The sequence below is a fragment of the Strix aluco genome, chromosome 15, assembly GCF_031877795.1.
Source record: "Strix aluco isolate bStrAlu1 chromosome 15, bStrAlu1.hap1, whole genome shotgun sequence".
NCBI classification, from domain to species: Eukaryota; Metazoa; Chordata; class Aves; order Strigiformes; family Strigidae; genus Strix; species Strix aluco.
The window spans coordinates 21,484,100-21,511,810 of NC_133945.1; the positions used below are offsets into that span (position 1 = coordinate 21,484,100).

A 27,711-nucleotide genomic window follows, 5' to 3' on the forward strand; every position below is an offset into this window, starting at 1 on the left:
ATGAATTGGAAGTTAGCTACTGTATTGAGTTGGGGTTTCTCAGGTGTGTCATTTGGCTGTGATTTGTGAAGCCCTTCCCCTGGGGAGCTCTGTGGCCCAGCTCCGTGGCCCAGCTCTGTTGCCCAGCTCTGTTGCCCAGCTCCGTGGCCCAGCTCCCATGCAGTGTCCAGCCGAGTCTTCCAGCGCCTGCACTGCTGCTGCAGCAAGGAGAAACCCCTTCGCCCACGTACGCTTGTCTGCAGCCAGGCGGTCTGGGGGAGAGAGCCAAGCTGGTAAAGAGCTGAGTCAAGTACCTGAGACACTTTCCACTTTTATGAGTTGTCAGACACCCTCTATAAACCAGCAGTAACTGCAATAGTAAACGGGCCATGTCCTGCCAGAGAACATGCTGTTCCAATCACCCTTGGTGTGAGACAGGCGAATCTCGCTCTTTGTGCCTCTCCCATCCTCCAGCCTTGTCACCAGGAGGATTTTCGGGGCTGTTCTTGATGGCCAGGTTTTGTTCTCAGCTCTCCTGGTGCTTTGGGCAAATCGCTCCGTTGTGTCTGTTGGAGGGAGCAGTGTCTTTTCGCTGTTGCAAAATTGGAGGATTTTGTTGAGTGTTGGCTTGTGGGCGTGCACTGAGCACTGAATCGGGAGGGGAGGGTGTCAGGTGCTCATTTCCAGCTCGGCTGTGAGGTGGGATGAAGTGCTGTCATGTCACACCCCTCCTTTTCGGTGAGGGAGGCTGTGCTCTGGGTCTGGGGTGCCCAGGGAGCGCAGCGTCCCTTTAGGGAGATGGGGAGCGAGGAGTCGGGCAGGGAAGGTCTAGGACAGCTTGTACGAGCTGGAGTCCTCTGTCTTCACAAGCATCCGAGCGGCCTTTCTCCTGCTGAGCTCAGGCTGGACCCGGGTTGGATGGTTTCCTCCCAGGGCAGCGTGTTCATGGGCTGTGGGTCGTTTGCTCTTGCAGACGAGAACCGGGCGATGGATGCTGGGCTGGGAGCAGCATGTGGACTTGTTAAGAAGGTGCTTCCTGAATCTGCATTTTTATTCCTTATATCTAATAGTTTAGGTATTCTCTGGCTGCAGATGACTGAAAATTACCCCTGTTTTTCCACTCCTCATCCCAGCCAAGGTCAGAGGCGAGGATGGCTGCTCAGCAGCCTGGGAAGGCGGGTGGTGGGGGATGAGTTCTGTGTGCTGGGTCCTCGCTTAACTGTTCCAGTTCAGAGGGAATCTGGTGCTGAAGGATGGAGGTGTCATCTCCCTCTTCTCCTCGTGTAGCGTAGCAAGTCTGTCATTTGCTTAATGTATAAAAGATGATGTTTGAGGCAAAACTTCTTCTGGAGGAATCGTTCCAGATGCTAAAAAGCCCGTAAAGCACTAGTTGGTGGAATGAGTAGGAAGTTCTGCAAATGAAACTGCTCTGGCATGTGGCATAGCATCAGCTTCTGAACAGCCTCCTTATCTCCTGATTTTAAGCAGTGGCGACTAAAACAAACACAGCCTCCAGCTCAGGAGGCCCAGGAACCGTGGGCTGCCGGGAGGGCGAACCCAAGGAGGGGCTGTTCTGCACATGCCCCGGGGGCAGGTTTTTCCCTTTGCATCCGTTTCTGGGCACCGTCTCGGCCGGGCGCGTTGCTGAGCACTGGTCCAGGAGCAGCAGTGAGGCCTTTGCATGGTTTCTGAACCAGCTCGGGCCCCTGGCTCTGCAGGATTTGTTAACTGCCCTGTTTTTGAGCGTCCCCCACATGTTGAGCGAGAGGTGGTGGGACTCCAGTCCCTGAGCTGAAACCCAGGAGGGTGTGAAGGAGCCCGCCGTGGGTACGCACCAGACTCCTCACCCTTCTTCCTCGACAGCAGAAACCCCAAACAGGCTGAGAATGGAATTTCCAAAGCAGTTTCATTATTTAAGAAGCTGAATTTAATTTTTTTAAAAAGTGGTTAAGCTTCTTGTTCTTATGATCAGCAAGTGAAATTGGAAAACGTCTGTAAAAATTCAGATATCAGAAGTAATAGAAAATGAAAACTTTTTGAAGTTGCCATTACTTTTGGAGCTAATCATAAAATTTTAAAAATTCATTAAGTCTTGTAAAATTAAGGCTGCAACTACTCCACCCATTATTATCTTGTAACTACTGCAGTGCTGTTGGAGCAGCTATACACTGGCACTTGGGGCTTTGTCTTTTCCAGTGAATTTTGAACGTGGAAGTTGCCCCGTGTGGGGCAGACTCAGCCGTGCCTGCAGCATCTCCCCTGGCAGATGGTCCCTGGTTCCTCGGTCCTGCTCGTGGTGGCCCTCAGCACCTGCCCCCACCCCTTCCACTGCCAAGGGGGGACGGAGGGGCCCTCGGCCCGCTCTGCCCCAGCGCACCCTGTGCTCGGGGAGCTTCATGCGGAGAAGGAGCGTGGACCCCCCTCGCCGCCCGCGCTGGGCGCCCTGCCCAGAACATCCCGTTCCCAGTCCCGTGACTGAACCACGCGATTGTGTTTCCTCTTGAAGTTTTGCAAAAGTACTTCAGCAAGGCAGGTCCCGGTGGGTTGTGAGGAGCTCCTGGGAAAGCCAGGGGCTGGATGAGCTTGCTGCCCCTCTCAGCCCAGACCCCTGGGGAGCACCAACCTCCCCCCGGCCACCCTCATGTTGGGGCGAGCACAGCACCTCCCCTTGCGAGCCACCGCCGTCAGCCTCTTGCTGGCGCTGAGCTGCACCTGCCACCAACTGCAACCTTAGAGGCAACTTTAAAATTAATTTATTTATTGCTGAGAGTGGTACTGTTAAACGACCAGGCACTTCCTCCCCCCTTCTGAGTCCTGATGGAGGCTGGAGTATTTCTCTCTGACGCCCGTTAACGGCCGTGCCCACCCGTGCTGCCAAGCCCTGAGCCACCAACACAAGCAGCGCCCGTGGGCTCCAGCAGCCACGGGACCCTTTCCTTTCACTCTGGTTCTGTTGTAGCTGTTTAGGGGGCAGAAATACGGTGACCTCAGAAGTCGAAAGTAGCCTGGGTCCCACCCCGAGGCTCCAACCCACGGCACGCTGCATCCCCCTGGGCCACGGCCATGGATCCCCCGGCCTCCACCTGCTCTTCTCGCTGGGAAGCGCTTCCCCCCGACCTGCAAAAAAAGAACTTATGGTTCCGCAGCCACGCTGCTGGATACGAGCTCGACCTGCTAAAGCCAGACGCCAACTCTGTGGGGTTTATTACAGGGTTTCTTAGAGCTTCTTCACAGCGACAGGTGGGGTGGGGAGAACAGCCAGGGCTTTTCAGTTCCTAGTTTGGACGGAGGGGAGAGGATTGCTCAGCCGGTGACACGCGGACGTGGCGCTGGCAGCCTGCCGTCGCGCGCCGCTCACTCGGTTTCTGCGTCGCTGTCGGGCCCGAGGACGTCGAGGGGCTGCACCCGCAGCGAGTCGTAGTTGGGTGGGGGGGTGCCAGGCTCGGGGGGCAGCGCCTCATCCCTGGGGAGGGCACCCACGTCCTCGTGCTGGAAGCCCAGGTTGGTGTGAGCCTCCACCAGCTCCGACACCGTCGGGGGCGCGTCCGGGTACCGCGCCTGCGCCCGCTTCTGCTTCAGGCCTTTGCACCAGCCGATGACGTTAATGACAGTGATCCAGAGTGAGTCGATGATGATTTCCCCAAACTCGATGAGGCACAGCACCGAGCCCCCCATCCAGAACCCGAACTGGCCTCCCAGGCTCGACAGCAGCCAAACGATCTGCGGGGAGGAGAGCAGAGTGAGCCGGGGCGGTGGACCCCGGCCCCCCGTCAGCCCCCGCCGACCTGCGTGCGGTTGCCGAGCCAGGTGATGCCCCCGGGCCCTGCCGGCCCAGCCCCTTGCGCTGCGGGTGCTGCCATGCCGGGACTCCGCTCCCCGACGCTGCTTCTCAGTGACCTGCCCCGTGTGGGCGATGGCAACGAGAGGTGGAGGGGAAGAACGAGCTGGGGGCTGCAAACGGGGCGGTGGAGGCGGCTTCCCCAAAGCAGCAGCACCGAGGGACTGGGCAGACTGTCCCGGTGAGGGGCACCTCCAGGCAGGGCTGCTCAGCCCCGAGGAGCTGAGCCCTGCCTCTGCGCCCGGGGGGGTTGTTTCTGTGTCCGCTCGCCCGGCACTTGCAGTGAGGACGGGGGTGAAGCACTCACCGTCGTGGCAGCAGACTCGGAGATGGTGCGGTAGTTGTACTCCTGGAAGTAGATGTTCAGCTTGATGATCCCGTTTCTGTAAGGGACAAACGGCAGCTCAGTGCAGAGCCGGGCTGTGGGCATCCCCCACGCAAGGGCTGCACACAGCCCGGCCCGAGCTGCTCACGGGCATCCCCGGGAACTTCTGTCTGGCACGTGGAAGGAGTTAGAAAGTGCCACTGACTGCGAAGGCAAGAGAGTCGGTTCTGAAGTTCCTCCTGAAGAAGCGCTTGGGCACCTGGAAGCTTCTTTGGGGCTGTTTGCTTTGTTTTTCCCAACTACCCTGGTTGGTGAGGAGGGGCCATCACCCCTCCTGGGAGCCCGGCACCTCGTGTTCCTGCGTGCAGGGACAGTGGCTGCATCACCTCCGACTGCGTTACAGGGGTTTAACCATTCCGTGCTTCTCTATTTTTTTTCTTCCTTGGAGGGAAAAACCTCCTCTTTCCCTCCTAATTCAGGGTTTAGTCTACCAGTGGGTAAGTCAGCAATTACTCTAATTTTGGTGCTTCCCCCCCGCTGCTGCCGCTGCTGTTGGCAGATTCAGAGATTCAAGTACAAAGGGGTGAATGTTACGATCCAGGAGCTGTGAACTGCCAGGGCAGCTGATCAGAGGTGCTGCCCTTCATGCTGATTTTAACTCAACTGCACCTTTGAGTTGATCTGACCCCGTTTGTCACTGTGGAGAGTAGAGGATATGCATGAAGAGAGTTTCAGATTTGCTTTATGTATCTTCCAGGCAAACACCCACCCAATCTTGTCCTCCCTTTGCACTAGCACACACATGTGCTGGCTCATCGCCAAGGTTCATGTTAATCTAATGTTGACAGGCTCCATAGAAAAGATAAAGTGGTTGTTCCTTTCACTTACCTGTCCAGAGTCACATTTGTTGACATATCCCTTTCATAAGACAGAATATGGAAAATCCAGTCCTAGGAAAACAAAATGTATTCAGAACCAAGCAGAAGCATCTTCTCTGGGCCCCCACTGGAGCAGGAACCCAAAGGAGTAACATAGTCCTGAGTTCTAATCCAGCTCTATCAGATTGAAAACATGGGAAAATATTGAGTAACATGTTCATCCAGCATCATCCACCCCGCTCCCAGTGTGTGGCTATTTGGGGGCTACAGCATCTCCCCACGCTGCCTCAGCCTGGTCTGACCCTGCATTCATGGGTGATGGCAAGTGCCCGGGGGGGCTGCAGCTGCATTTTGCTGTAGTGGTGCGAGCCCGTGAGTCACTGCTCTGATGTGCTTCAAGCAAGGCCAAGGCCGTTCCCAGGAGCCTGGGGCAGGGGCCAGTTTACCCACGCAGAGCTCCTGCTTTTGTTCAAGTGCGCTTGTGCTGTGGCTGCACTCAAGCTGTGATGGCAGAGTCATGCTGGCTGCAGCTCTACCAGTTCACGACTAAAGATTACTATTATAAAAATTAAGTTTTTCTGTAGGGCATAGATGCAAAGTCCTTGGCAGCCACATGCTGGGATAAATCGGATGCACGTTGGAAATCTTTGAACTCGATCTAACCAACGCAGTCACAAGACATCCCGTCCTGGGCAGGGTACGGCCCGGGGACGCTGCCTGCGCGGAGGGGGATGCGTGTGCTCCTCTGCGGGAACACGACGTGACGAAGGGTCATCTGGAGAGAAGAGTTGTGCGAGCAACGGCCTGCGGTGTACGTGGGTACCAAGAGGGCTGCACGGTCCGTTCGACGCTGGCTGGTCTTTAGCCTGTAATGCCTGAACCCAGCGGAACGTTCCTCTTCTCCACAGAGAGCCCGCGAGACCTTATCACGTCCTGCCCCAGCCTACCTGCTTGTTTGCACGCCGAAAATGTGTCATTTAGAAAGAGGCGCTGGCTACCTGGACATCAGCTCTGAAAATACTGAGTGGTTCACACGGCTAAGAACAGGTCATTATTGATGTGTGTTTCAAAACAAGGAATCAGCGTTACCTCCGAAGCTTCAGACGGCCAGTCTGCCATGGAGATGGTCATCTTGTACTGCGTGTCACTGCAGAGAGGACAAGAGCATTAGGACAGAAGTTGCCCATCTCTGAAGTCACTGGAACTTCAGTTCTCACGCAGAAAAGCAGCCCCGCATGATTTGCTGCCATTTTAGAAAGGTCAGAATTGATGGGAGGCGAAATGCAGAACCCCCTCCACCCCTACAGCCGCCAGGGATGGCTTCGGTACTCACTTGCACGTTTCCTTACAAGAGTCAATACAAATCTGTCTGTGCCTTATGCTTGATCTCAGTGAGGAATAGCAATATGCTGATGGTGGAAACAAAAAATCAAAGCAGCTGTTTAGATAAGGACCCCGCTTACTGGATTATATCAATTTCATTTAATAAAATAAATATTTAGGTAGGAACCTGCTGCACATATTTGCTGTCTCCCCCTCTAACCTTCCTCTCCTTGAAAAACCCAGGCAAAGGGGTCAGACAATTTAATAATAAATTAAAAATAACTTTTAATTCTCTGCAGACAGTTTCTGTAGAGCCAGCTTGCCCGACGGCAGTGGCTTTGGCACAGCCCTGGCCAGCTGCAGGGGCAGGAGGGCGGCTGCCTGCCAGAGCTGTGCCACTGGCCCCCACCTGCCCGCCCGCATCCTCACAGCGGCCCGTTGTCCCTGCCCAGCCTTGTTTGGGGACCCCAACTCTGCAGGCGCGGAGGCCTGGGGTGTGTGTCACCCCTTTTTTCTCCCTTTAGTACCCAGAGGCTCCCGTCGGCTGGAGCCAGCTCCCCGGGAGAGCCCTGCCCGGGGGCAGCATGGAAGCTGAAGCCCCTCAGCCCGCGGCCAGGACCAAGATTTTGCCCCCTCTCCCTGGCACTGACCCCAGCGGCCATGGGGAGATCTTACGCCGGCAAAAGCCACTGATGTGCTGCCTTCACAACAGCAATAAAGCCCGTGTGGGCTCCGGCCCTTCCTGCGTGCCAGCACCCTGGGAAGGCTGCGCCATCAGTTCTGTCCGTGCTCTTACCCCAACCTGGGTTATCTTCGTTATTGCAATAATTTACCCCTTCAGGTAAAGGAAACATATAGTGACCACATCCACAGATCTCGATCATGTGATTTTGGAAACAAGAGCGCAAGCAAGCCTGGAAAAGGGAAGAGGGAGCTGGTTAGACCTGGGCTGAACCCCCCTGCCCGCCTCGGTGCCGCTGGAGCCTGCGCTGGCTATGAGAGTTACTCGGCCCCGAGGTATTTTCCTCTTTGGCGTTGAGCAGATGATTCCGTGGCTGCGGACAGAGAAGGCTGAAGCCGCAGAGGGAGCTGCCAGAGCCCACCCCTGCGCGAGTGCCTCTCCAGCGCGGGCCCGGCACAAGTCACGCTGCCTCTGCCACGGCCAGACGAGGCTGGTGGAGAAGCTACCACGTGTAGAGTTACGCTGCCGGTACCGTGGTCTTGGTGATGCATTTTTACTGCTGCTCCTGGAGCTTTTAAGGCATGTTCTAGTTGTGAGCGGCCCATGGGTAAGTCACCTCGCAGGAGCAAAGGGAACTCAGTGCCTGCTCCCAGTTGCAGAAGAAACTGCTCATTCCTTAACTGTTTTAGGGCTTCATGGAAGTCATAGGGAGTTAAGGAATAAAAATGTTCTGTTACACCCATGGGCACTGCTGCTGTCTCCAGGCTTTGTACGGCATACTGACAGAGGACTGGTCTCCACTTTAAAGCCAGGACTCTAAAAATACTTCGACATAAAGAGCAGGTTTTAGAAATCTGAATTATCTGTGCATCTGCTTCTCTCCTTGAAAGGATTGCAGCCGCAGCTTGGGCTGCAGCACTGCCGTTAGCTCAGCGAGGCATGAAGTTAATCACCTGAGATTGGAGTGGGATTCTGGATGAAACAGTGCACAAAGCAATAACAAAGTCTATGAAAAGATAATTAAATTTAACAGCTCCAGCTAGGTAGAACAACCAGAGAATTTCTGTGCGATACGAAATGCTTGCAGAGTTCACTACAACCAAAGCCTGATTTTGCTGAGAGGCCTCTGAAGTGACGTGGATTACGTGGACATGGAACCCCAGTCAGCGTTTAGCAACTTCTAAGCAATAACGCAATCGTCTCAAGTATTTGCTTAAATGTTATACAGGCATCTTAAAAAGTAGGGTAGAGCGGTCCAATTGTTCTAATTATATAAAGGCAGAAATATAAAACCCCTGCTAGACCGAAGCCCTGCTCGTCTGGGGTGCATTCTTCAGGCTTTTGTAAATATCCCCAAGATGGTTTTGATGTTTTCCTTATTGCCAGATCTCACCCTCCAGAAATGCTTCTCCCTTATGCTATACCCTGTTACAAATTAACCAGTGCTTAATGTTTACACTATATTTTTCTACAGATTCAAGGTTTACAGACACTCAACTTTCTCATCCCAATTTTAAAGTGAAGAAAAGGCAAAGGTCTGTCTTCATTTCCTATGCAAAACAAGCAGGCATTTTCAGGGTGAGAAATGACTTAATTCCCTTAAGGGGAAAAGGATTACAAAGAGTAGGAGTGCTCAGGGGAGGAATATTCCTGTACATTCCCCTCCTGCCAGGGATAAGTGTCGCTCATGCACAGAGAACAGGAGCTGCAGCTCTCCGGACAGGCAGCTGCCACCCTCCCGGCGTGCCCCGAGCCACCGGAGCCGGCCCTGCTCATGAAAATCATCACATTAAGGTCTCGGCGAGAGCCTCCCCCGCCGCGGTGACCGCTGACGCCGCAGGACTCTGCGGTGGCGGACGGAGCAGCTCTGCCATCGCGTTGCACGGGTGATCGCTCAGCACCCCGAGTCGGGAGCAGCTGCCCCGTGGGACACGGGGGATGGCTGGAGGCGACTCCTTGCTGGTTGATCTATCTATAATTAAAAGATTTCAGCCAAGCATGGAAAGCGTAGGGGAAAAAAGATACTCTCGCAGCTGAAAAAATAAATTAATTGCCGTAATGACATGGCAGGAGCAGTTGCTCTTTTAAAGGAAACCTGAAAGGAGCAAAACTGCTCTGCAGCCCCCCGGGGCTGGGGTGGGCAGCAGCGGAGCAGTTCGGCTTTTTGAGAAAATTACAGAAATGACCATTTTCATCCTCTCAAAATGAAATAAAATTCATACCTGGCTAAGGGAACAAAAACTGCTGATGCCCTTTCCTGGCTGTACAAGATGTTTTGGTGTGAGAGTGAAAACTGAAGATTATGCTGAATTGTGCTGCCTGCCAGAGCAATGTTCCTTATCTTTTGGTGCAAGTTTTCTCGGTCTTGCTCCTGCAACACGCAGTTATTTCCACTGGATCCACTGGGATCGTTCCCAAACCTGGGGCTTTGGACTCAAGTGCAGATTTATTACCAGAAAAGAAGGTTCCCATGGTTAGGTTATGCTTTCTACTTTATCATTGCTGATCCTCCAGTAATCCTGCATGCTAGTCAACGATTTTAACTGCTTTGACAATTTTTCCTGAACAGTCTTGTTTGATTTAAAAACATGTTTTACCTGTATGGAATAGGAAGTATTATATTGGCTATAGAGGTTTTTTACAGGTACATCAGACCCGTTCATGGTGCAGTCACTGTAGGGATAACCCATCCGTTCCAGCTCGTCCTGGAAGAAAACCGAAACAGCAAACTTCAGTTCCTCGCCAGGTCCCTGGTGCCCGTTTTCTAGAGACTCTGTAATTCCTGTATTCCCTGATGGCTTTGAAAAAAAATCAAAGAATGGTAGGCGGCAGAGCTGAAGGAGATGCAGCCCGTTCCCCAGGGCGGATCGAGGCAGATGAGGGTGTTCAAGAGCAGCATGTTTTAGCAAGGCAACTTCTGACATGCTAAAGGAAGAAGGAACAATGACCCGAGCTCAATATTTTGCCTTCAATAAAGCCCTTTGCCAGGATAATTACATAAAAGTCTCCATAAACTGTTCCAGCCCACGGCTAGCGTACACCTTGACTCTTTTGGTTTGAGCCAGTTCAGCCAAGACTTAAAACAAACTTGGTTGCAGTCCCATCAGATAACATTATTCTCAGACAATCTGCTCGAGAGGAATGCCACACATACCACTAACACGCCGATGGAGGTTTCTGTCCCGGCCATTGCATAGATGCCCTGATCCTTAAGGAAGGGGAAGCTCTTCTGTTGATGCAGCATCAGCCTGGCCCCGGCAGCGGATGACAGGTAGGGGATATAGTCCTGCTGGCTGATGTCCAGGATTAACTTCAGCCCTGCGACACCGAACGAAACACTCAGAACAGGAATTGTATCGAAATGCGAGTCTTTGGAAGAAAAAGGAGTCTAATCTCTTTTCACTGTGCACAAAAGTCTCCATCCTTGGGGGAAGAGCCGGGGTCTGGCTGTCCCATTGGCCTTGCACGGGCATAAATACACATGATGGCAAATGCACAGGACGGAAATATCTGAGTGAATATTCAGGCATTGCCTCAGATATTTTGGTTATCCAGATGTTACACTTCTGCGAAGTAACACCTGTAGTCACATTACTTGTTTCTATGTGACACATTTCCCTCTTGGGGCTTATCCCCTCCTGGAAAACCGTCACTCCCTGCTGCAGTGCTCCAGGGACGCAGAAATGGTAAATCTGTTACACCCGACAGAAACAGCTGCTGAGACACAGAGTAACTCCCAGCACTCCCGCTCCTTTAGCTCCTTCCTCCCTAGCAGAGCTCTCTCTTACCAAACTCGGCTCCGGGGTTGGAAGAATTCAAAGCCTCTTCATCCATGCCCCAGTTAAAGATGTAGCAGTTACCGTGGTCTGGGTGATAGATTTGGGTGAAATTCCTGGAAGAATCATGCACATAAAACCATGACTCTTGGGAAGGACTAAAGGGTTATAAAATAATGCATCTGGTGGGACCAGTGCTTGGCAGCTATGCCTGGGATGCACTTCAGATTGCTTCCTTTGCTGAATGCCTGTATAGAAATTTCAGCTGATACAATTTCAATCAATCTGCTGTTGAGAAAAAAAAGCAAAGCAAGGTACTGGAGTGTACTGAGACAGAGCTGCTGGGGATAACCCTTTGTCGGAATGGGAAGGAATCATCTGTCACACAGATGAGAGAAATAATTGCTTGATCTGAGCTATGGTAACAGGTTTTGGCTGGTGTTATCTCTCGTTCTTTGATAATAATTCTCTGTTGCCCTCTTTGTGGAAGGGGCAGGACTCAGTGCAGCCTGGGCTGCTGCTGTGCGCTCACATTTCTCAGAACTGGATTTATAAATTTGGTGTTCACAAGGAACAACGATGGCTAAAATACATTTCTCGGAGCCTTCTGTAAAAAGAGGGGGGGCCGTAACTGGGGGCTGCACTGCTGTGTGGGTACGCTGGTTATCACTAAACACCCTGGGAAGGTCCCAGTGATGCTGTTTGTCTCCATGTCATGAGCAAAACGGCCCGTCCAAAGCCAAAACTCATGCCAGCACTAGGCCAGAATAACCCATTGCAGCCAGGATCACGCCCAGAAACCCTCTGGGAAATGTTGTTACAGTTAAGAACCAGCAGAAGTCTCTTTGCTAACTGATCTATACCTTGAAAAGAGAAAAGAGAACGACTGTCGTGCCTTCAGCGTCCTGCACCATCCCTGACGTGACAAAAAAGTCAGGGAGCTCGGGATGCACCTACTTGTAGTTGCAGGGTTCGGCCCCGTAGAGACACGCCAGGATCATGTCCTCTGCCTGGTAGCCCATGCGGATCCTCTCCTGCAGCGGCACTCTGGAGAGGATGCTGGTGGACTGCAGGATGTACCACTCGGTCACCGCCTGCGCCGCGCTGGTGAAGTTGCGGTACGTGCAGTTGCCGGAGCCCTGATGGCTGCACTGGGGGGGCACAGAGGCAGGGCTGAGCCCCTGCGGCGGCAGGAGGGGTGGGAGACATGCAGCCCCTCTGCCCGCGTGCCCGGCTGGGGGCCAGCGCTGCGCCTGGGCCATGAGGGGTACGGGAGCCGTACCCGCGTGTCCGGGCGGGTCCTTCCCCAGAGATGCTGCCCAGCTGGGCAGATTCTCCATCGCTCCCAGCATTACCTCCACAAGCTTACAGAAAACATCACTTTTTGGCCAATTCTTTAAGGCTGGAGTTGCCCCAGCTTCCAAGGTCTGGTCGGGCAGGGTCCCGGTGGGAGCAGAGGGGGGGGTGGGTCACGAGGCCACCGTGTCCCCTGCGCTGGGGACTGCAGCAGGAGAGGGGCAGGAGCAGCAGCCGCAGCGTCTCACCAGAATTTTAGGTGCTGAACCCGGGAAAAAGGTGAAGGGGGCCGGGAGCCTGCACAGAGCCCCTCTGCCCTGGCTCTGCGCGGGGCTCAGCCCACAGCAGCGCTGCGCTGGGCGGCCCCAGGGACACACAGCACATCCCCTGCGCCGCGGGCAGCTCCACCGACCAAGGCTGGGCACAGCGTGGTTACTGCCCGGTGCTGCCCGGCGTTTCCAGCATCCCCCTCGCCAGAGGCTGAGGGACCCGCTGGCAGTGCCCGCTCTGTGCCTCTGACCAGTGCTGGCAGCCCCTCTTCCCCTGAGGAACCTGCTGATCTGACTGATGTTACGCAGCTACTTAAATTCCATCACAGACTAACTTACACGGCTCCTTGCTGGGTTTCCTTTCATTTAGGGAAGTATATTTAGGGTACGATCCTGCTGCAGGACCCCGTGTGGAAATCCAGCAGCTTCAGCTGGGCGTCTGGCTGCGTAACCCCCCGGGTGATCAGACTCCCCTCGGAAATTTTAAAAAAATCTTAAAATACCTCTGTGCTGCCTTCCTCAAAACCACAAGCAGACAGCTCTGTAGCACTGAAATAACACACCGGAACGTGCCCTGTGCGCTGCTGGCACAGGCAGCTCCTGGCCCCGGCGCAGCTGGCTGAGCCCCGAGGCAGCATGGCCACGGGCAGCTGGTGGGGAAGAGCCACTGACCTCCACGCCGCACCCCTGCCGAGGCGCCCAGCGCTGCCCAGCCCTTGCCCTCCCCGCTGCCTCCCCTGGGACCCCCCTCACCAGCTTCACCGCCAGCTTGTACTTCTTCTCCTCCGATGTCGTGTTGGCTGGGGCAGGTGGAGCAGCGGTTTCGTTGCCCTCAGAGGTTTGGTTGCCCCCAGCAGCGGTTTGGTTGCCCTCAGAGGTTTGGTTGCCCTCAGAGGTTTGGTTGCCTGCAGTGGTTTGGTTGCCCTCAGCGGTTTGGTTGCCCCCAGCAGCGGTTTGGTTGCCCGCAGCGGTTTCGTTGCCCCCAGCAGCCAGGTTGCTCTCAAAGATGTCCAGGATGATGGGGTTGTCTTTGTCGTGCTCATCGATGAGGACCAGGGGGATCTGGTGCCAGAGCTCCAGGTCGAGCGGCGGGGAGCTGGTGTTGCTGCCGTTCCCCGGCGTGGGCTGCAGGATCCTCTCCAGCGCCGCTTCGATGAGCCTGTCCAGTTCCTTCAGCAGATGCTTCACCTCTGAGTATCTGCAGGACGAGAGGCAGTTACCAGGCGGTGTAGAGGTGGTGGGAACGTGCAGCAGCTCGTCTGCCGCTCCGCGGGCTTGGACCTTCCTGGGGAGCTCAGATGGCTGCCTAGAGATTTCCTGGAGAACACCGGCAGCCCCCGTGCTCGGGCACGGGCAGCCCAGCAGCCTGCAACTGGGCGGAAAACCAGCGGGAGGACAGAGAGTGCTGCGGTGGTGAACAGTGTTCTGACAGCCCAGAACCGCATCGCTTTATTTCAGTGATTCACTAAACATTTCTAGCAAGCAGAGAGGAAAAAACCCAAATTCCTGTGTGTCGGTCAAGAGCATCTTGCCTCGGGCTATGCTATTGCATGGATATAAATTTGAAACAACTCTAACAAAAACCAGTTACTCCTCTGAAATGACGATTGAGTTCTACCGCCGCAGCTCACAGCTGATACTGTTTAACCAGCTCTTAATGGGCAGTGTGTGAGCGATAAGAGGCGCGTTCACAGCGAGGAAGGAGAAAGAAAGGAATTGTGGGGAAAGATCGAGAGACTGATTTTGGCTGTAACAAGTGTGTTGAACTTCGAGTTCTCCCTGAGCCAGGGAAAGTTCACAGGGAGGCAACAACCATCATCAGATTAACTGATACAATATGGAAAACCAGGCAAACTCGCAGCACACAGACCCTCCTCTGGACCTGAGCCATTCGCCTTCCTATTGTTCTCCTTTATTTGGTTTTTGGTGCCACTTGGTGAGTCCATCGATGCTCCTAACGTGGTATCTGAGACAGGACCAGCTCCGCGGTACCTGACACTAGCAGTATAACTGAGGGTGTTAAACCATGACCGGGTAAATTAGCCAAAGAAAAACTTACTTGAAAGGGTTGGCATTGCAGACCGTGACTGCTGGGAACTTCATGGTCTTGAAGCCAATAGAGAGAGACGAAGTGACGTTGTAGGAGAGGTAGGTGTTGATGAGGATACCCCACTGCCAGAAGACCAGAGACGCAAAGAGCAGCGTTAGGAAGAACCAGATTAATTTCTTCTTCGGCCCCTCTTTGATGATGCGCTTCGGGCCGTGGGTGTTGGTGTTGTCGCAGTACCAGACCAGCAGCTCCTTGTAGGTGTAGCCGGGGCCCTTCTGCAGGCGGTGCAGCGCCCGAATGAAGTATTTCTTCAGGTTCATGCTGCTGCCTGCAAGGGGGAGAAAAGACACCGAAACAGCTGAGACGCAGGGTTTGTGTTAGGCCAAGTACACTGGTATTGTCAGCAAAGCAGAAGTGGAGGAGTTGAGTGATGGCACGACCGTGGTTTTATAACCCAGGAGAAGGTCAGAGCAGATGTTCTGCAGGGTCACACCGTGGCAGTGAAACGGTCCCTCACCTCCTGAGAGCGCACGAGGCGCGGGGTTGTGCTTTGCAGTGCCAAAAGCAGCGAATGTTTTTGTCACATCCCTTCTGGGGTCCCTCCTGGCCCCACAAGAGTTCAGTGACGTGGACCTGCTGGCCAGGGCTGTGCCAGTGACTGCCCCAGTACCAGCCCCAGGCCCTGCAGATGTTGCAATAACTAACCAGGTAACTCTTTAGGAAGTCGGTCTTTTGTGTGCAAACGTCTCTAACGTCGTGTGAAACCTCTGCCAGCACTAGATGGACCACGCAGTACACACGTGAGCTGGTTTTGGGTCGAATTCAGGCCAATGGCATTTAGTATTCAAGACAATACAGGGCTCAAGACAATTTTTCTTAAAAGTAAGAAGTATTTCAGTGCACCGGGCTATTGGAGGGGGATGGAGAAGAGGACCTGGACCCAGCAGCACCTTTCCCAGGACCAGTGCTGCTGCCCGCCAGAGGAAGGACAACGGATTGTTTTTTTCCACCAAATTCCTTTGTCTTTCAGATACTATCGGTATGCTCCCACTGCTCATGTGAGGGATGCTGCATATTTTACATTCATGTTGTGAGTAAACAGAACATTTTGTGCTGCTATTTTAAGGTGAGAATTGGTGTTACTAAATCTTAATATCCTGAGGCAGGATTTCAAAACAAACCTGAGTCAGGTGCTTAGAACATTTTTCATATTTAAACTGTGGGAGAACATAGTTAAAGATTAATGTGTGTATACCTCAGCATCCTAGAAGAAAGAGTGCTGAAATAATAGAGCAATATCTCAATAATGAGCAGTACTCGGCAAAGCAGAAGCTAGATTAACATGAAGTTGTGTGTAGACAGACTAACAGAGGTACAAGAGGAAGCTGAAGGGTGCGCACAGGCCTCTTGGAGAGCGGGAGCAACTGTGTCCTTCTTACTTTTCAGGAAAAAAAAAAAGGTAATACTGAGTCATTGATTTATTGGCAGATCTGCAAAATCTCCTGAGTAGTATATACAGAGTTTGATAGATTTTATGACATCTCCCTCCATGATGCAAAGAGACGTGATGATTTCCTATTACATGAGGCGTTAGACGTAGCCTAACATGTGTTAGAACACATGTCCTGGGACTTGGACCTCCCGGCCCTCCTGGACCCCCCGGCCCCCCGACCCCCCAGCGCATCATTGGCTCATCCCTCGTGCACTCGGGCCGCAGAGGCTCCCACCCCTGGCTGCCCGCAGAGGCTTTATTCACAGCAGGAGCTTGCGTTGCATCAGAGGCTTGCTGGCTTTGGGCAGGACTATGAGGAAAACAGGAGCAGCGACTTCAGCCTCTGCTTAATTACCCGTGGCTGAAGGGAAGACGTGAAACACGTGCGGCCGTTCTGCCCGAGCCTTCTGCTGCCGGGTGTGAACACAAACCCATCGCAGGGCTCAGCCTCAGGATCGCTCCCTGCTTTATAAAACGCTATCGTCGAAATACATTTAAATCCACAGAGGCTAGCAAGGCAAACTAGTAAATATTTTCCGCCTTTTAAGAAATCCAATAAAAGATTTAGATTAGATTAAAATTTCAAACACACCTACACCGCACTGGGCAAAATCCAGCCTGGCTGGACCTGACTGGCCGCGTGCGCTGCAGCCTCTGGTCGCTCTGCTGCTTCCAGACCGCGGGGCCCAGACACGGGCGTGGGCTCCGGGGGGATCCCGCTTGGTCGTACAGACCTTTGTGGGCTGCTCATCAACCTGACATCGCTGGAGGAAGTTACTATTTCTTTTCATATTGTTTCCTGAGGCTGAATTTTAGCTTCTTTATTTTCCCAATGGCAATGCTGAGAAGCTTACTCACGGGTTGAGGAGCACACACGGAGTAAAAGCTCCACTTTCATAGCTGAGTAACATCAAAGGTACTGAACAGCTAATTTTTTGATGTTGCTTTATCTTTGCTCAGTTTTGCAGAAGTCATCGATACACTCGTTCTCCACCTTGAATTTATTTCCATTTAACCACCTAACGTGAGAGTGCTCTTTGCGAAGGCACGGTGTGCTCGCTCGCGGTGGCGAGGGGAAGATGCTGCGCGGGGAGGGGGAGACCAGCTCCAAAGGGGTTTTAAGCAAAGACTGAAGTGCCTTCCACCTCACTCACCAACCGTAAAAACACTGTGCTGAAGGGCAGCATTTTCACATTTTCAAGCTAGATTCAGGCCATACTGTAGAAAATAAGTTTAAACTAGTGTTTAGATATGTTTTAAACTGATTCAGAATGTTTCTTCCCCAATGTCAAAGCTATGGGACCGTCCCGCGGCCTCAGGGGGCATCTGCCAGCGGGAGCACAGGAACAGGGACAGGGACAGGGACAGGGACAGGGACAGGAACAGGAAAAGGGAAGGGGACAAGGACAGGGTTGGCTGGAAGAGCATCCTCAGGCAGGACGCTTGCAGCATCCCCACTTCGCCACAAAAACACACGGATCCCAAAATTAAAAAACCAAGTTAACAAAGGTGTGCTGGTAGCACAGCCGAGCAGGCAGGCACAGGTTCTGCAGGGGACATCGTAACATGGCAGCAGGGTGAAGGACTTGGGTTTACTCTTCCTTTAGGCATAAGCTGTGCTTTTACACAGGTCAGTCGATAAAAGAAATGGCATTAAGCAAAAGCTGCGCTTGACCATACTTGGATGACTTTTTTTCAATCTTTTTTCTCACTTTAATAGTTTTCTTCTTACCTTTATTTCCAGAATGTTTCCAAATAGACTTCTTGTTTCTTTCTCACTGCTGAAAGCCACCCTGCGAGGTGCCTTGCCCGACGGGAAGCCAAAGGCCCTGTTATGGGGGTCTCCTGGCCCCGGGCACAGAGGCTTAGTGCTCGGATGCCGTAGCAGTTCGGAGGGGGGTTGGTACCGGTTTGGGTGCCAGCCTGGGGCCTGTCCTGCTCTCCCACATCAGCAGGCTGTTCCTGGAGCAGAGAAGTGACAAATGAGGGACAACTAGTACACAGATAACCATCACCCCGTCCCAAAACCCCTCAGGAGAAAGGGAGCAGAGGCTGCGGTGGGACAGGAGCCGAGGAGGACACCAGGGCTGGGGACTTGGAAGGTGCTTCCCCTTGGTGGACGCACAGCCCGGCTCCTGCTGGCGAGCGGCATGCGGGGCAGCCTCACAGTTACAAAATTCCATCCCTGCTGCCGCCCTCAACTCCCCCGTTTATTCGCACAGCGTGGGCAGCTCGAGGGCCCGGACATTTGACAACTCCCAGCTGCTGCTCACTCGTTTCATTTCTTGTTTGGCTGCTCCACTTCCAAGGCCCCGGCCAGGGAAGGGGCACACGCACCCGTTAGGCTCCCCGGCTTCTCCTGCTCCTTTGCATTTTTTATTGTCACGTCTCTAACGTGCCGATAAGAGCTGACTTTGTCTCCTTTGCAGGTGGTTCTGGGGAACCACCGCTGCTTCCCTCGCCACCTCCCCAATGCCGTGCTCTGGGCTGCCCCTCGCCCGCACGCTGGTGTCACCTAAAACAACTCTCAGGAGCTGACCCAGGGACACGAGACCCCCGTGGTGCACAGGGTGCCATGTGCCCCTCTCCTGGCAGTGCCCATGTCCCTGTGATGACTGACGCCGTCCTAAAAGCAACCTGCTCCTGGTTGTAACGTGGTTTGCTTCGTGCTGCGGAGGAGGTGTCCTCACCTTCCCCCAGCAGCCGCCAGGCCAGCCCTGCATCATCCCAGCATCACCCCAGTGAAACTCCTCCACCTTAGGGGTGAGATCAGACTCCCACGTTACGAAATGACTGTGTTGACTGTGTTGAATCTCCTCTGGGGTTTTCCTAGGGCAATTGCCACTTAAAGGAAATAAAGACATAAGCAAAACTCAGCACACTCGTGGAAGCTCAAGGGTGGTACCTCGGCTGCAAAACCACTCCAACACTACCGGGCCTGATACTGCAATTACTCGGTACTTTCTCTACTGGGACACGCACAGTCATTCCTCTTTGATCACCAGCCGCTCATCTGCCATCTCCTCCAGAGCCCGAGGAAAAGACCTTGTTTTGCTAGAGAAGACATTTATCTATGTAGTGGTATTTTTGCAAATTAGAGGAAACTTTTTTATTACATCACCAGTTTACAGGTCGGCAGTTGAAAAAGAAAAGTGGAGCAGTGTCAGTGGGCAGTGAAAGCCCCTCCTGAGCCAGGGGGCGGGGGGGGCCCAGCGGGTGCTTCGTGTGTGAAGAGCAGCGGCCGCCGCTCAGACGCCCTCAGCTGCCCTGACCCGCGCAGGTGCCTCCGGGTCTCCGACCGTGACGGGCACGTGTGAGCACTCGAGGGGTATTTACAGTCTGGGCGTTCAGGCAGCGTTTGCCTGACTCTGGTAGATGCTCCATCCCTCCTCGCCCGGCCTGCCTAACCCTGCGCTTCCCGCCATGTCCCTGTCCCTGGGACGGTGACAAACCTGACTCCTCCTCACGTGCCAGGAAGGTCACGTTGCTGAGAGTCAACTGCGCTGCTTGTGCAACGAACAACGTGAATCCTGGGATGTAAGAGGAGCAAAACGCCCCCGGAGCTCCCTCCTGGATGGCAGATCTACCCTGAATGAGGCGAGGGAGCATCCTCTGCCCTCACCCGGGGGGCAGCAGCCTGGGGGGGGGGCACCTTGCCCACAACAATGGAGAGCAAAATACTCAGAAAGCTGCGGTTCTCCTCCATACCTTTTATCAGGGAGATTAAAGAAAACTCTGTGTAAACAGAGCTGAAACAGGAACGGCTCCTCCGGCTGCCCAGCGCCCCCGGGACACCCGCCCGGCCCCGAGCCCGCCCGGCCGCTGCGGAAACACCCCGAGCCCGGGCGCCTTCCCGGCGGGGTCGGCGCGGAAAGACACCGCGACCCAGCTGAAGTTTTCCATCGCCCCTCCAAAGGGGAGCAAAGGGCTCCCTTTATTTTTCTCCCTCTATAAACAAGATTATGCCTTAACCCCGCACCCTCCGCCGCAAGAGCGGGGGAACAGCCGGATCGCTGATGTTTTAGCTGACCCACCCAGGTCCAGCACCCCCGCGCCGGTCCCGCCGGTCCCCGCGGGCATCCCCCCGGCCTCGGGCCCCCCCCGCCGGTCCCGCCGGTCCCTCCGGTCCCCGCGGGCATCCCCCCGGTCCCGGCCCCCCCCCTCCGCCGCCGCCGGCCCCCCCGTACCTGCCGCCCGCGCTCCGGCGGCGCTGCCCGCTGCGAGCGGGACCGGGACCGGTACCGGGAGGGGCCCCGCCGCCGCCCCCGCCCCTCCCCGCCCCTTGTCCTGTCCCCGCGGGGCATCCGAGCCCGCCCTCCCCTCTGCGGGAGGCGCTCCCGGGTCAGTCGGGGCCGGTCCAGGCTTCGGGGAAAATCTCGCTTTAATTTTCCCCCAGCAATTGCGATCGACACCCCCGACCCCCCCCCTCGGGGGGCTGCGGCCGGTTCTGCTGCTCCCACCCGGGTCCCACCGAGCCCCCCCGGGTCTGGGGGCAGCGGCACAGAGCTCCCGGTGACACAGGGGCCGGGGCAGTTGTGCGTCCTCCCCCGCCCAGGGCTGAGCTCCGCTCCTTGGGATTCTCCCCAAAAGGTGACAAATCCCGGTTGGAACGGGAGGGGCGCAGCCGGGCCGCGGGAGTCGCTCGGGAGGGGCGGGGGGGTCACAGCAGGACCGGGTGTCGTGGCCGCTGCCCTGACCCCTGCCTGCAGCAGCTCACGGTCTGGGTCTGCTTCGAGACGTCACCCCGCTGCTGCGGCCTCCCCCGTGCCCGCCACCCCCCGGGACGGCCTGTGGCGCACGCTGAAAGGTTCTAGAACCCTTTTTTTTTAAAGATCTTATAATCTTTTTCTAAAAGATCTTATAATCCTTTTTTTAAAATAAGTATAAGACCTTACAATATTATTTTTTTCCTAAAAAAAGCCCCCCTGCACAGCTGTGTTTACTCTCCGGGCTGCCCCTGGATGTGCTTTCCCGGGAGCGTCTCGTGCACCCCGCGACTGCGGAGGGTGTTGATGCTTAAACAGAAGGAGCAGGACTCTGCCCGGGGGGCGGCGCAGGCCGAGCCTGGCAGGTGACGGTCTCTTGCTGGGAGAAATGAGCTCTGCTTCCATAAAATGACAACAAAATCAAAAAACGAAGCAGCTCTTCTCTGCTTCTGAGGGTGGGACACGAGCGGCTCGGACAGGGCCGGGTGCACCCCCACAGCCCCCTTGTCTGCGATTTCCACGGTGTTTAGCGTGTGCTGTTGGATTTTAGGACTTAATCTCAATCTTACGTGTCTCACACACTGATTCCTGTTGATCACATAGTGAAGCCCTCGGGGGGGGTTGGAGAGACACCCCCCCCCCCCCCATTTATTTTCTGTGTTTCCCTACACTGCCAGCACACTGCGTGCCGTCAGGTGGGACCCCTGAACCCAGCACTATGGCACAAACAGGGTTTAGAGGTAAAACCTTGAGCATCCTGAGCCGTTGTGGGAGACGTTAACTCCTCACAGCAGAACAGTAAACATGCATAAACCTCTTCGGAACTATGAATCACCGCAGAGCAAAAGCATTGTAAAAGGTAATGATCGCCTCTTGCTAGGAAAAGTAATCACAGGTTCTTGTTCAATCAGGACCTGGTCAGACTTTCCCAAATGTCCCCATGTTTTGTTGTTTGGGAACAAAAGGGATTTTTAGTTTTAAATCGCACAAGTGTACCTCCTGCCATTCAGGAGTGGAATGCGGGATTGTGTTTAAACCGTATTTCCAAGTGAAGCTAGAACGAACAGGTTTGATGGTGAGTACCAGGACTTACCCAGTTTCTAACCTCTGTCCTGTCAAAATAATTGCCCTTCTATCACTACTTATCTCCCCGGAGAACAATGTCTGTCACCAGCACTGGCAGCTCTAACGCTGAAAATAGAGCAGGCTGCATGTGTTCAGCGGTTTGAAACATCAGCTGTGAAGCCAAGTGACCTTGAATTTAGCCTGACTTCCTGGTGTCTCTCTCGCTTGCTTCATGAGAAAGTTTATTTCATAAGCAAAAACCTCCTGCTAAAAATACAGCTGAAAAACACCATGGAAAGCTCTTCTGCACCCCAGGCGTTGTGTTGCGAGTCGGGCTGATGTGTGGCGTGATGCACCACTGACAGCAGCTAAACACAGCTGAGAAACTGGATACACGGGGCAAATCAGCCAGAAAACGGCACCATCGGGCTCATCTGTAGGGTTTTGAAAATATCAGCTGGTCCTAAATTTATCTGGTAAAAGGAAAATACTTTAATGGTGGCTGGGTTGGATGCAAAGAAGGCTGAAAAGGTTTCTGGGCTGATTTTTAGGCCTGTATATGAAGATGAGGAGTGGAGGCGATTGTGTCAGAGCCCAACACAGACTCAAGGTCAGCTCTCGTGGAGGAAGTTGCTCCAAAATTACAACCCCGTTAGTAGGACTCGGTTCAGGTCACCGGAAAAAACATATCTGACTCGTTGCTATCCGGCTGTGTGTAAATCTGCATTTCTTTGGGCCTAATTATGCCTTTCATCACGCCAGGTGGGTGCCGAGGTCGCTCCTCGGTGCTCAGGGATTTCACCAGGATTTGCAAAGGCTCTTTGGACTCCAGAAACGGGAGCGGCGCGGTGGCTTTGCTGCCCGGCGTTACCTGCCCTGCTCTGCGGCGGCCCGTGGCGGGCGGCCCCTCTCGCAGGCACCGCCAGCACACACGCACCTGCTAATTAGGTTGCCATTTAGCAGGAGCTGCAAGACGTACGTGCTAAATATTAGTCATGTCTGCAGCCCAGCTTCCAGTCGGACGGCTCTGGGGTTTGCAGGCAGCCCTGCTGCGAGGGAGCAGCGCGCCGGCCCGGCGCTCGTCGCGTTGGTGGTCGGCACCGCGCTGCCCAGGGAAGCCGGGCATCGCCCGCCCGCGCCGTGCAGGGCGCAAACGGGCTCGTTCAGCATTTAACTGCTGGGTTTATCGGGTGCGCTTTCAGAGACACACTGTCACTGAACAAAATAGAGTAATTCAGTTGCAACCAGTAGAATCACAGTCAAACGTTAGCGAGCATCTCCAGCCAACCTGCACCGGTAACCGCTGCGTATAAAACCTTTTTAACGAAATGTTTGCGTTACAAAGATCAGGCAGTAAAACCGAGCCTGGTTTTGTTTTACAAGCAGCAGAAGAGGGGAGGGAACAGCCCCCCCGGGCCTGGCACAGCACGCTCAGCCGGTGGCAACAGCCTGGCCGCGGGGCTGGCGGGACCCGGGCTGGCCCGTGCCGGGGTTCGGTGCTGCTGGCGGCTCCCACCGCGCCGTGAGGTTCTGCTGTTGGTTCCACAACGGGAGGGACGGGGCAAGACCCGGCGCAGGCGCAGCCCCCGCAGCCCGAGAGTGAATGACATCGATCGTTGCGTCGCAACTCGCCCCACGTGTGGGTGAAACCCGGCCGGCTCATGGCACAGGACCGCAGCGGGCTGCGTGCTCAGCAGCATCTGTCACTGCTGGGGCTTCCCCAGGCCCGCTCCACTCCGTAACTAGTCAGGGTGACAGGGAATTAGTTGCACTCATTGGCCTTTTCTGCCGTAGAAGATTGCTGGAAAAAACAACCAGCGCGCTGTGACTCCAGAGTCAAAAGATGCGGTGGCTGTGGGTGGGGTCCGGCCCCGGGATGCCGCAGCACCGCAAAGATCCCCGTGGGCCCGTGCTTTATGGTCCTCTCCCATGTTCTGGCGGAAATGTGAAATATTTTGTGACCGATGATTTTTTTATAGCATGAACAAGAGTGGGGAGGATTACCCTTCGTGATTAACCAGGGGAACAGCTTGTACCTTTCAGGGTTCGTTATGTAAACTTGGGTGAGAAAGTCTTAAAACACAAGGGAGGACAGTGCCGGGCAAGAGGCGTTGTGAAAACAAGTGATTCACCCGGCTCTGGCCAGCACCTGCCTCCAGCCACGGTGATCGCATCACCACGGCACTGCTGCGCGTTTGAAACTGCAGGTGAATAAATCCAGTGGACACACACGTTTTCCCACCTTTAGAAATGTTCAAAGTGCACGGGTGGAAGGAGACAGAAGTGATCCCGTATCCGCAGGCTGGAGGGGGTTGCGCTTGCCCGGCTGCCTGGAGCGGGCAGGAGGAGGCAGGTCGGGGTGACACTGCCTCGTGTCCCTTGGCCTGAGAGGGGCTCTGCTGGCCACCATCCCCCCTGCCCCGTGTCCCGCGGGGACAGCCGCCTGACAGCGTGGCTGCCAGGGCGAAAACACCGTCTGGGGCAGCGTGGGGCACGGCACGGGGCAGGGGGCATGTGTGGAGAGTGGCGTGGGGCCGGCAGCCGGCCTGCATGCCCGGCAGCACGGGGAGAGTCAGCCCCCCGGGGGGATGCGGCTCCCACCCAGCTCCTTCTGGAAGGGAAACTGAGGCAGGAATGTGAGACCGGGAGAGACAAGGCGGTGCGGGAGTGTTACAGGGAAGTGCCAAAGCAGGGTGATGGTACAAGAGATGCCAAAACACCAGGAACACGCTGTCCGCAGCCCCAAAGGCAGGTGTATTTCCCTGTTTATACCTTGGGCCGTGTTGCAACTGGGCTGGGGAGCAGGCGCAGCTCCGGGGTCAGCGCCCTGCGGCTGCTCTTGCCTGGGCCGAGGGGAAGAGCCCGGGTGCAGCACGGCCAGCTGCTGCGGGAACCCGCCGCACGGCATTCCTGCTCCCTGTGCCGCAGGGACGGCCGGCAGAGCCCCTGCCCAGCCCCGAGCCCCCCGGGGCCGGGGTGTCCTGAGCCCCCACTGCTCCAGAGAGGGATGAGCAGGGTGAGGGGGGTGTCTGGAGTGGGATGAGCAGATGAGTGGGATGTTAGGAAGAAGGGGGATGGATGGAGAAAGAGATTCCATAAAAGAACCCCAGGGATTGGGGAGCCCTTGCTGCCAGAAAGCGTCATTCCCAAGAGAAAAGCTGCTCAGGAGCGAGGTGGTTGGGTAGTTGTGCCGTCGCTTCAGGAAGCATCGAGTGCCCTGTGCGTGCAGTGGTGAGACCTGCAGGCCAGGGCTCGTTTTGAGTAGAAACTTTGTGGCCAGAGGCCAGCAAGTGCAGCCCGAGGCCCAGCAGCCCTCACCGAGCATGGGTGGGGTTCGGGGGGCTGGCGGGGCTGGCAAGCGAGCGCTGGCGTGGGGGCAGAGCAGGGTGGGCATCTGGCAGAGGAGGGGGCTGTTGCAGCGCTGCCCGCATGTCCTGGGGCACCAGGAGATGGTTCGAGCAGTGGGGAGAGCTGGGACCGGCGCTGCCCCCCGGCTGGAGTGGCAGCTCCAGGCCCCCCTGGACGGGAGGGAAGTTTCTCAGGTGGGATTGCCCAGCCAGGCCTGGGTTCCTCCTCTCCTTCCCCTCCACAGGCATTGGTCATGCTCAGCCCCGGCTCTCGCTCCTCCCGGGGTCTGTCAGCCACTGCCCAGCCCTGCTGCCGGCATTACCGGCTGTGGGAACCGGTGACGACCCCGCACCTCCCGGTCCGTCCTGTTCGCAGGGAGATGCCGGCGTCGGGATTAGTGCCGGAGCCGCGTCGCGGCATGTCGCTGCGGACGGCAGCTGCTGCAATCGCGGCTTAACCTCTGACTCACAGAACCGCTCCGGCACTGCCACGGCGCGGGCCTGGGCTGGGGATGCTCCAGCTGCCGCAGCTCTCCCGGGGCTGAGGCTGCTGGAAAACGCTTCTGCCAAGCACCGGGTGCGGGCCGGGCTGCTGGGGACGGCTCAGACCTGGCGTCTGGCCGCGGGGCATCGCCCAGCCCCGGCCGCGTGGTGCTCACCGCTGCGGTGTCACCGAGACGGGCAGTGGGACTTTCACGCCAAGACAACGATTTTGTACCACAAAGTGCCCCCCATCTCGCACTCCCGCCGCCGGAGCCTCCCGCACCGCTCTGGGCCCCGGGAGCAGCGTCGGCCACGGCTCCGAGCAGAGGGAAATCGCTGCTGCGTGGGGAGAGCGACCGTTGCTCCAGTGTGTGTGTCACCGACGGGCTGCGGGGTCTGGCGGCAGCACCGATGTCCCAGGCCGCGGGCGGGAGGCACGGGGGGGCTCTCGCGGCACAGAGCCCCTCGCTGGGTGTTTCCTGCGAGGGCTGGCTGAGCCCTGCGAGCCCCTTCGGGGGTGCCTGGAGGAGAAACCTCCCAGTGCTGATGGTTACGGAGCTGGCTCAGCCTGCCCTGAAGGTGAAGGGGTAAAATTAAAACATCCACAACCTCCAGCTGTGGCCTCCCCAGAGCTGCACCCTATGGCCCGGCACAAGTGGGGGCTCAGAGCCTGGAAGGGTTTTCCATAGGCATGGGCTGGAGATGCCTTTCCCCAGCCCAGCCCCATTTACATTAACGAGGCATTTAATTCCTTTGCGGAGGACCCCAACCTCACCTGGCTGGAAGGGGCCCGGGCAGCCTTTAACCCCGTCGGTGCTGCCCAGCTGCAGCTGTGGGGAGCAGCTCTGGGCAGCCATCCCCTCACCCCGAGGGAGGCTGGAGTCACCCCTCAGGGCTGGTGTCCCTGGGGCTGCTGCGCCCCGTGGGGTCGGGCCAGCTGGGATCGGGAGGGGACCAGGCTGCATCTCAGAGGTGTTTTCCAAGGAATCTGTGACTTACTGTCACATCCTGGGCAAGTTTTTCATCCTGGTTGACTGAGAGGTTGGATGCTCCCACTTTTCTCTGGATTACCAGGTGAAATTCTGTCTGATACGGAAACCACACATCCATCCTGCATTTGGCCGTTGTCTCTTTGAGTCCCCTTTGTGCTGGCTGTTCATGCTGAGCAGTGGAACAAACAGAGTCAGGGGGAGAGTCTTGTTTTCCACCCAGGAAAAGCCTTTGCCCGGTAGTTTTGATTCTCAAAAGTACTTAAGTGGCAAGTCCCGCCACTGCAGCTGGAGTCTGTCTCTGCACAGGCCCCTCTTGCCGTGGCTTTCTCAGCACGTGTTTGCACACTTGTGCAAGGGAGCCGGAGCCCTGGGGGAGCCACCAGCAGGCGAGGCCAGCGGTGGGACAACAAACCAGCCCCCAAACTCCTCGTGGGAGGACGAAAGCCCGCGCAGCCCTGGCAGTGCTGCCGGGGGATGGGGGAGGTCAGGACAGTAACTACAGAAATCAGGCACCCGCAAGCAAAACGATTTGAGTTGGGGTTGGCTGGGAAGACTTCTCTGAAAAAACCCAGATTTGGTCCATGCCCCTGAAGGTTGTTATGGGGCAATTGTGTAAGAAGTGGGGGGATATGGTGTAGGGGAGAACTTTGTAGAGTCAGGCTGATGGTTGGACTCGATGATCCCGAGGGTCTTTTCCAACCTGAATGATTCTGTGATTCTGTGGAGAGGAAGCCAGCGCTGGGTCTGACCCGCAGGCTCGGTAACGCACTGTACGGGGGTGTCTGCTCCCCATTGGGCCGGAGAAGGGCCGGCAGGCTCCATGTGCTTTCAAACCCCACTTCTGTCTGCGCACTGCTGGTCAGGACAGGCACTGGCGGACTCCTGCTGTCCGGCAAACCTCTGTGCAGCTGAATTTTCCTCCTCCTCAGCCCTCCCCCAGCCCAGAAGCTCCACCATCACCCACAACTTTCTCCCCTCCAGCAATGGCTGCTGCTGGGAGCTGTGGAGGAGCTGAGTGAGGTTCACATGCTGCACCCCCTCTCCTCCAAAGGGCTGGTCCCGGCGTGCAGGCAGCCTTTCCCCGTGAGTCACCGGCACCTGCCCGCTGCAAGGTTGTTTCGACACCTCTCCCAGCCTGTCCTCCGCCCGGCTGCCGAGGCAGCGCTCTGCCTGCGATGCTGCCTGCACTGCCTTTTCAGGGAGCGCAGCC

At 55.8% G+C, this 27,711-nt stretch overlaps 1 protein-coding gene across 2 annotated transcripts; it reads right to left on the minus strand.

The window, feature by feature from the left end:
• Positions 1 to 2,716: 2,716 nt before the first annotated feature.
• On the minus strand, positions 2,717 to 20,165 carry SCNN1B (sodium channel epithelial 1 subunit beta). Of its 2 annotated transcripts, XM_074840890.1 has the most exons (15): positions 20,096 to 20,165; positions 17,641 to 17,870; positions 14,654 to 14,744; positions 14,426 to 14,538; positions 13,120 to 13,564; positions 11,759 to 11,952; positions 10,814 to 10,917; positions 10,180 to 10,343; positions 9,623 to 9,730; positions 7,140 to 7,257; positions 6,354 to 6,429; positions 6,110 to 6,167; positions 5,031 to 5,092; positions 4,125 to 4,200; positions 2,717 to 3,699 (listed from the first exon to the last, which is right to left on the minus strand). In XM_074840890.1, the coding sequence occupies exons 4-15, from the start codon at positions 14,467 to 14,469 to the stop codon at positions 3,334 to 3,336; spliced, it is 1,815 nt and encodes a 604-aa protein (XP_074696991.1). In that variant the 5' UTR covers positions 14,470 to 14,538; positions 14,654 to 14,744; positions 17,641 to 17,870; positions 20,096 to 20,165; the 3' UTR covers positions 2,717 to 3,333. The 2 variants fall into 2 exon arrangements, with proteins under 2 accessions (XP_074696991.1, XP_074696990.1); XM_074840889.1 differs by having other exon boundaries at positions 14,426 to 14,744.
• Positions 20,166 to 27,711: the final 7,546 nt, after the last annotated feature.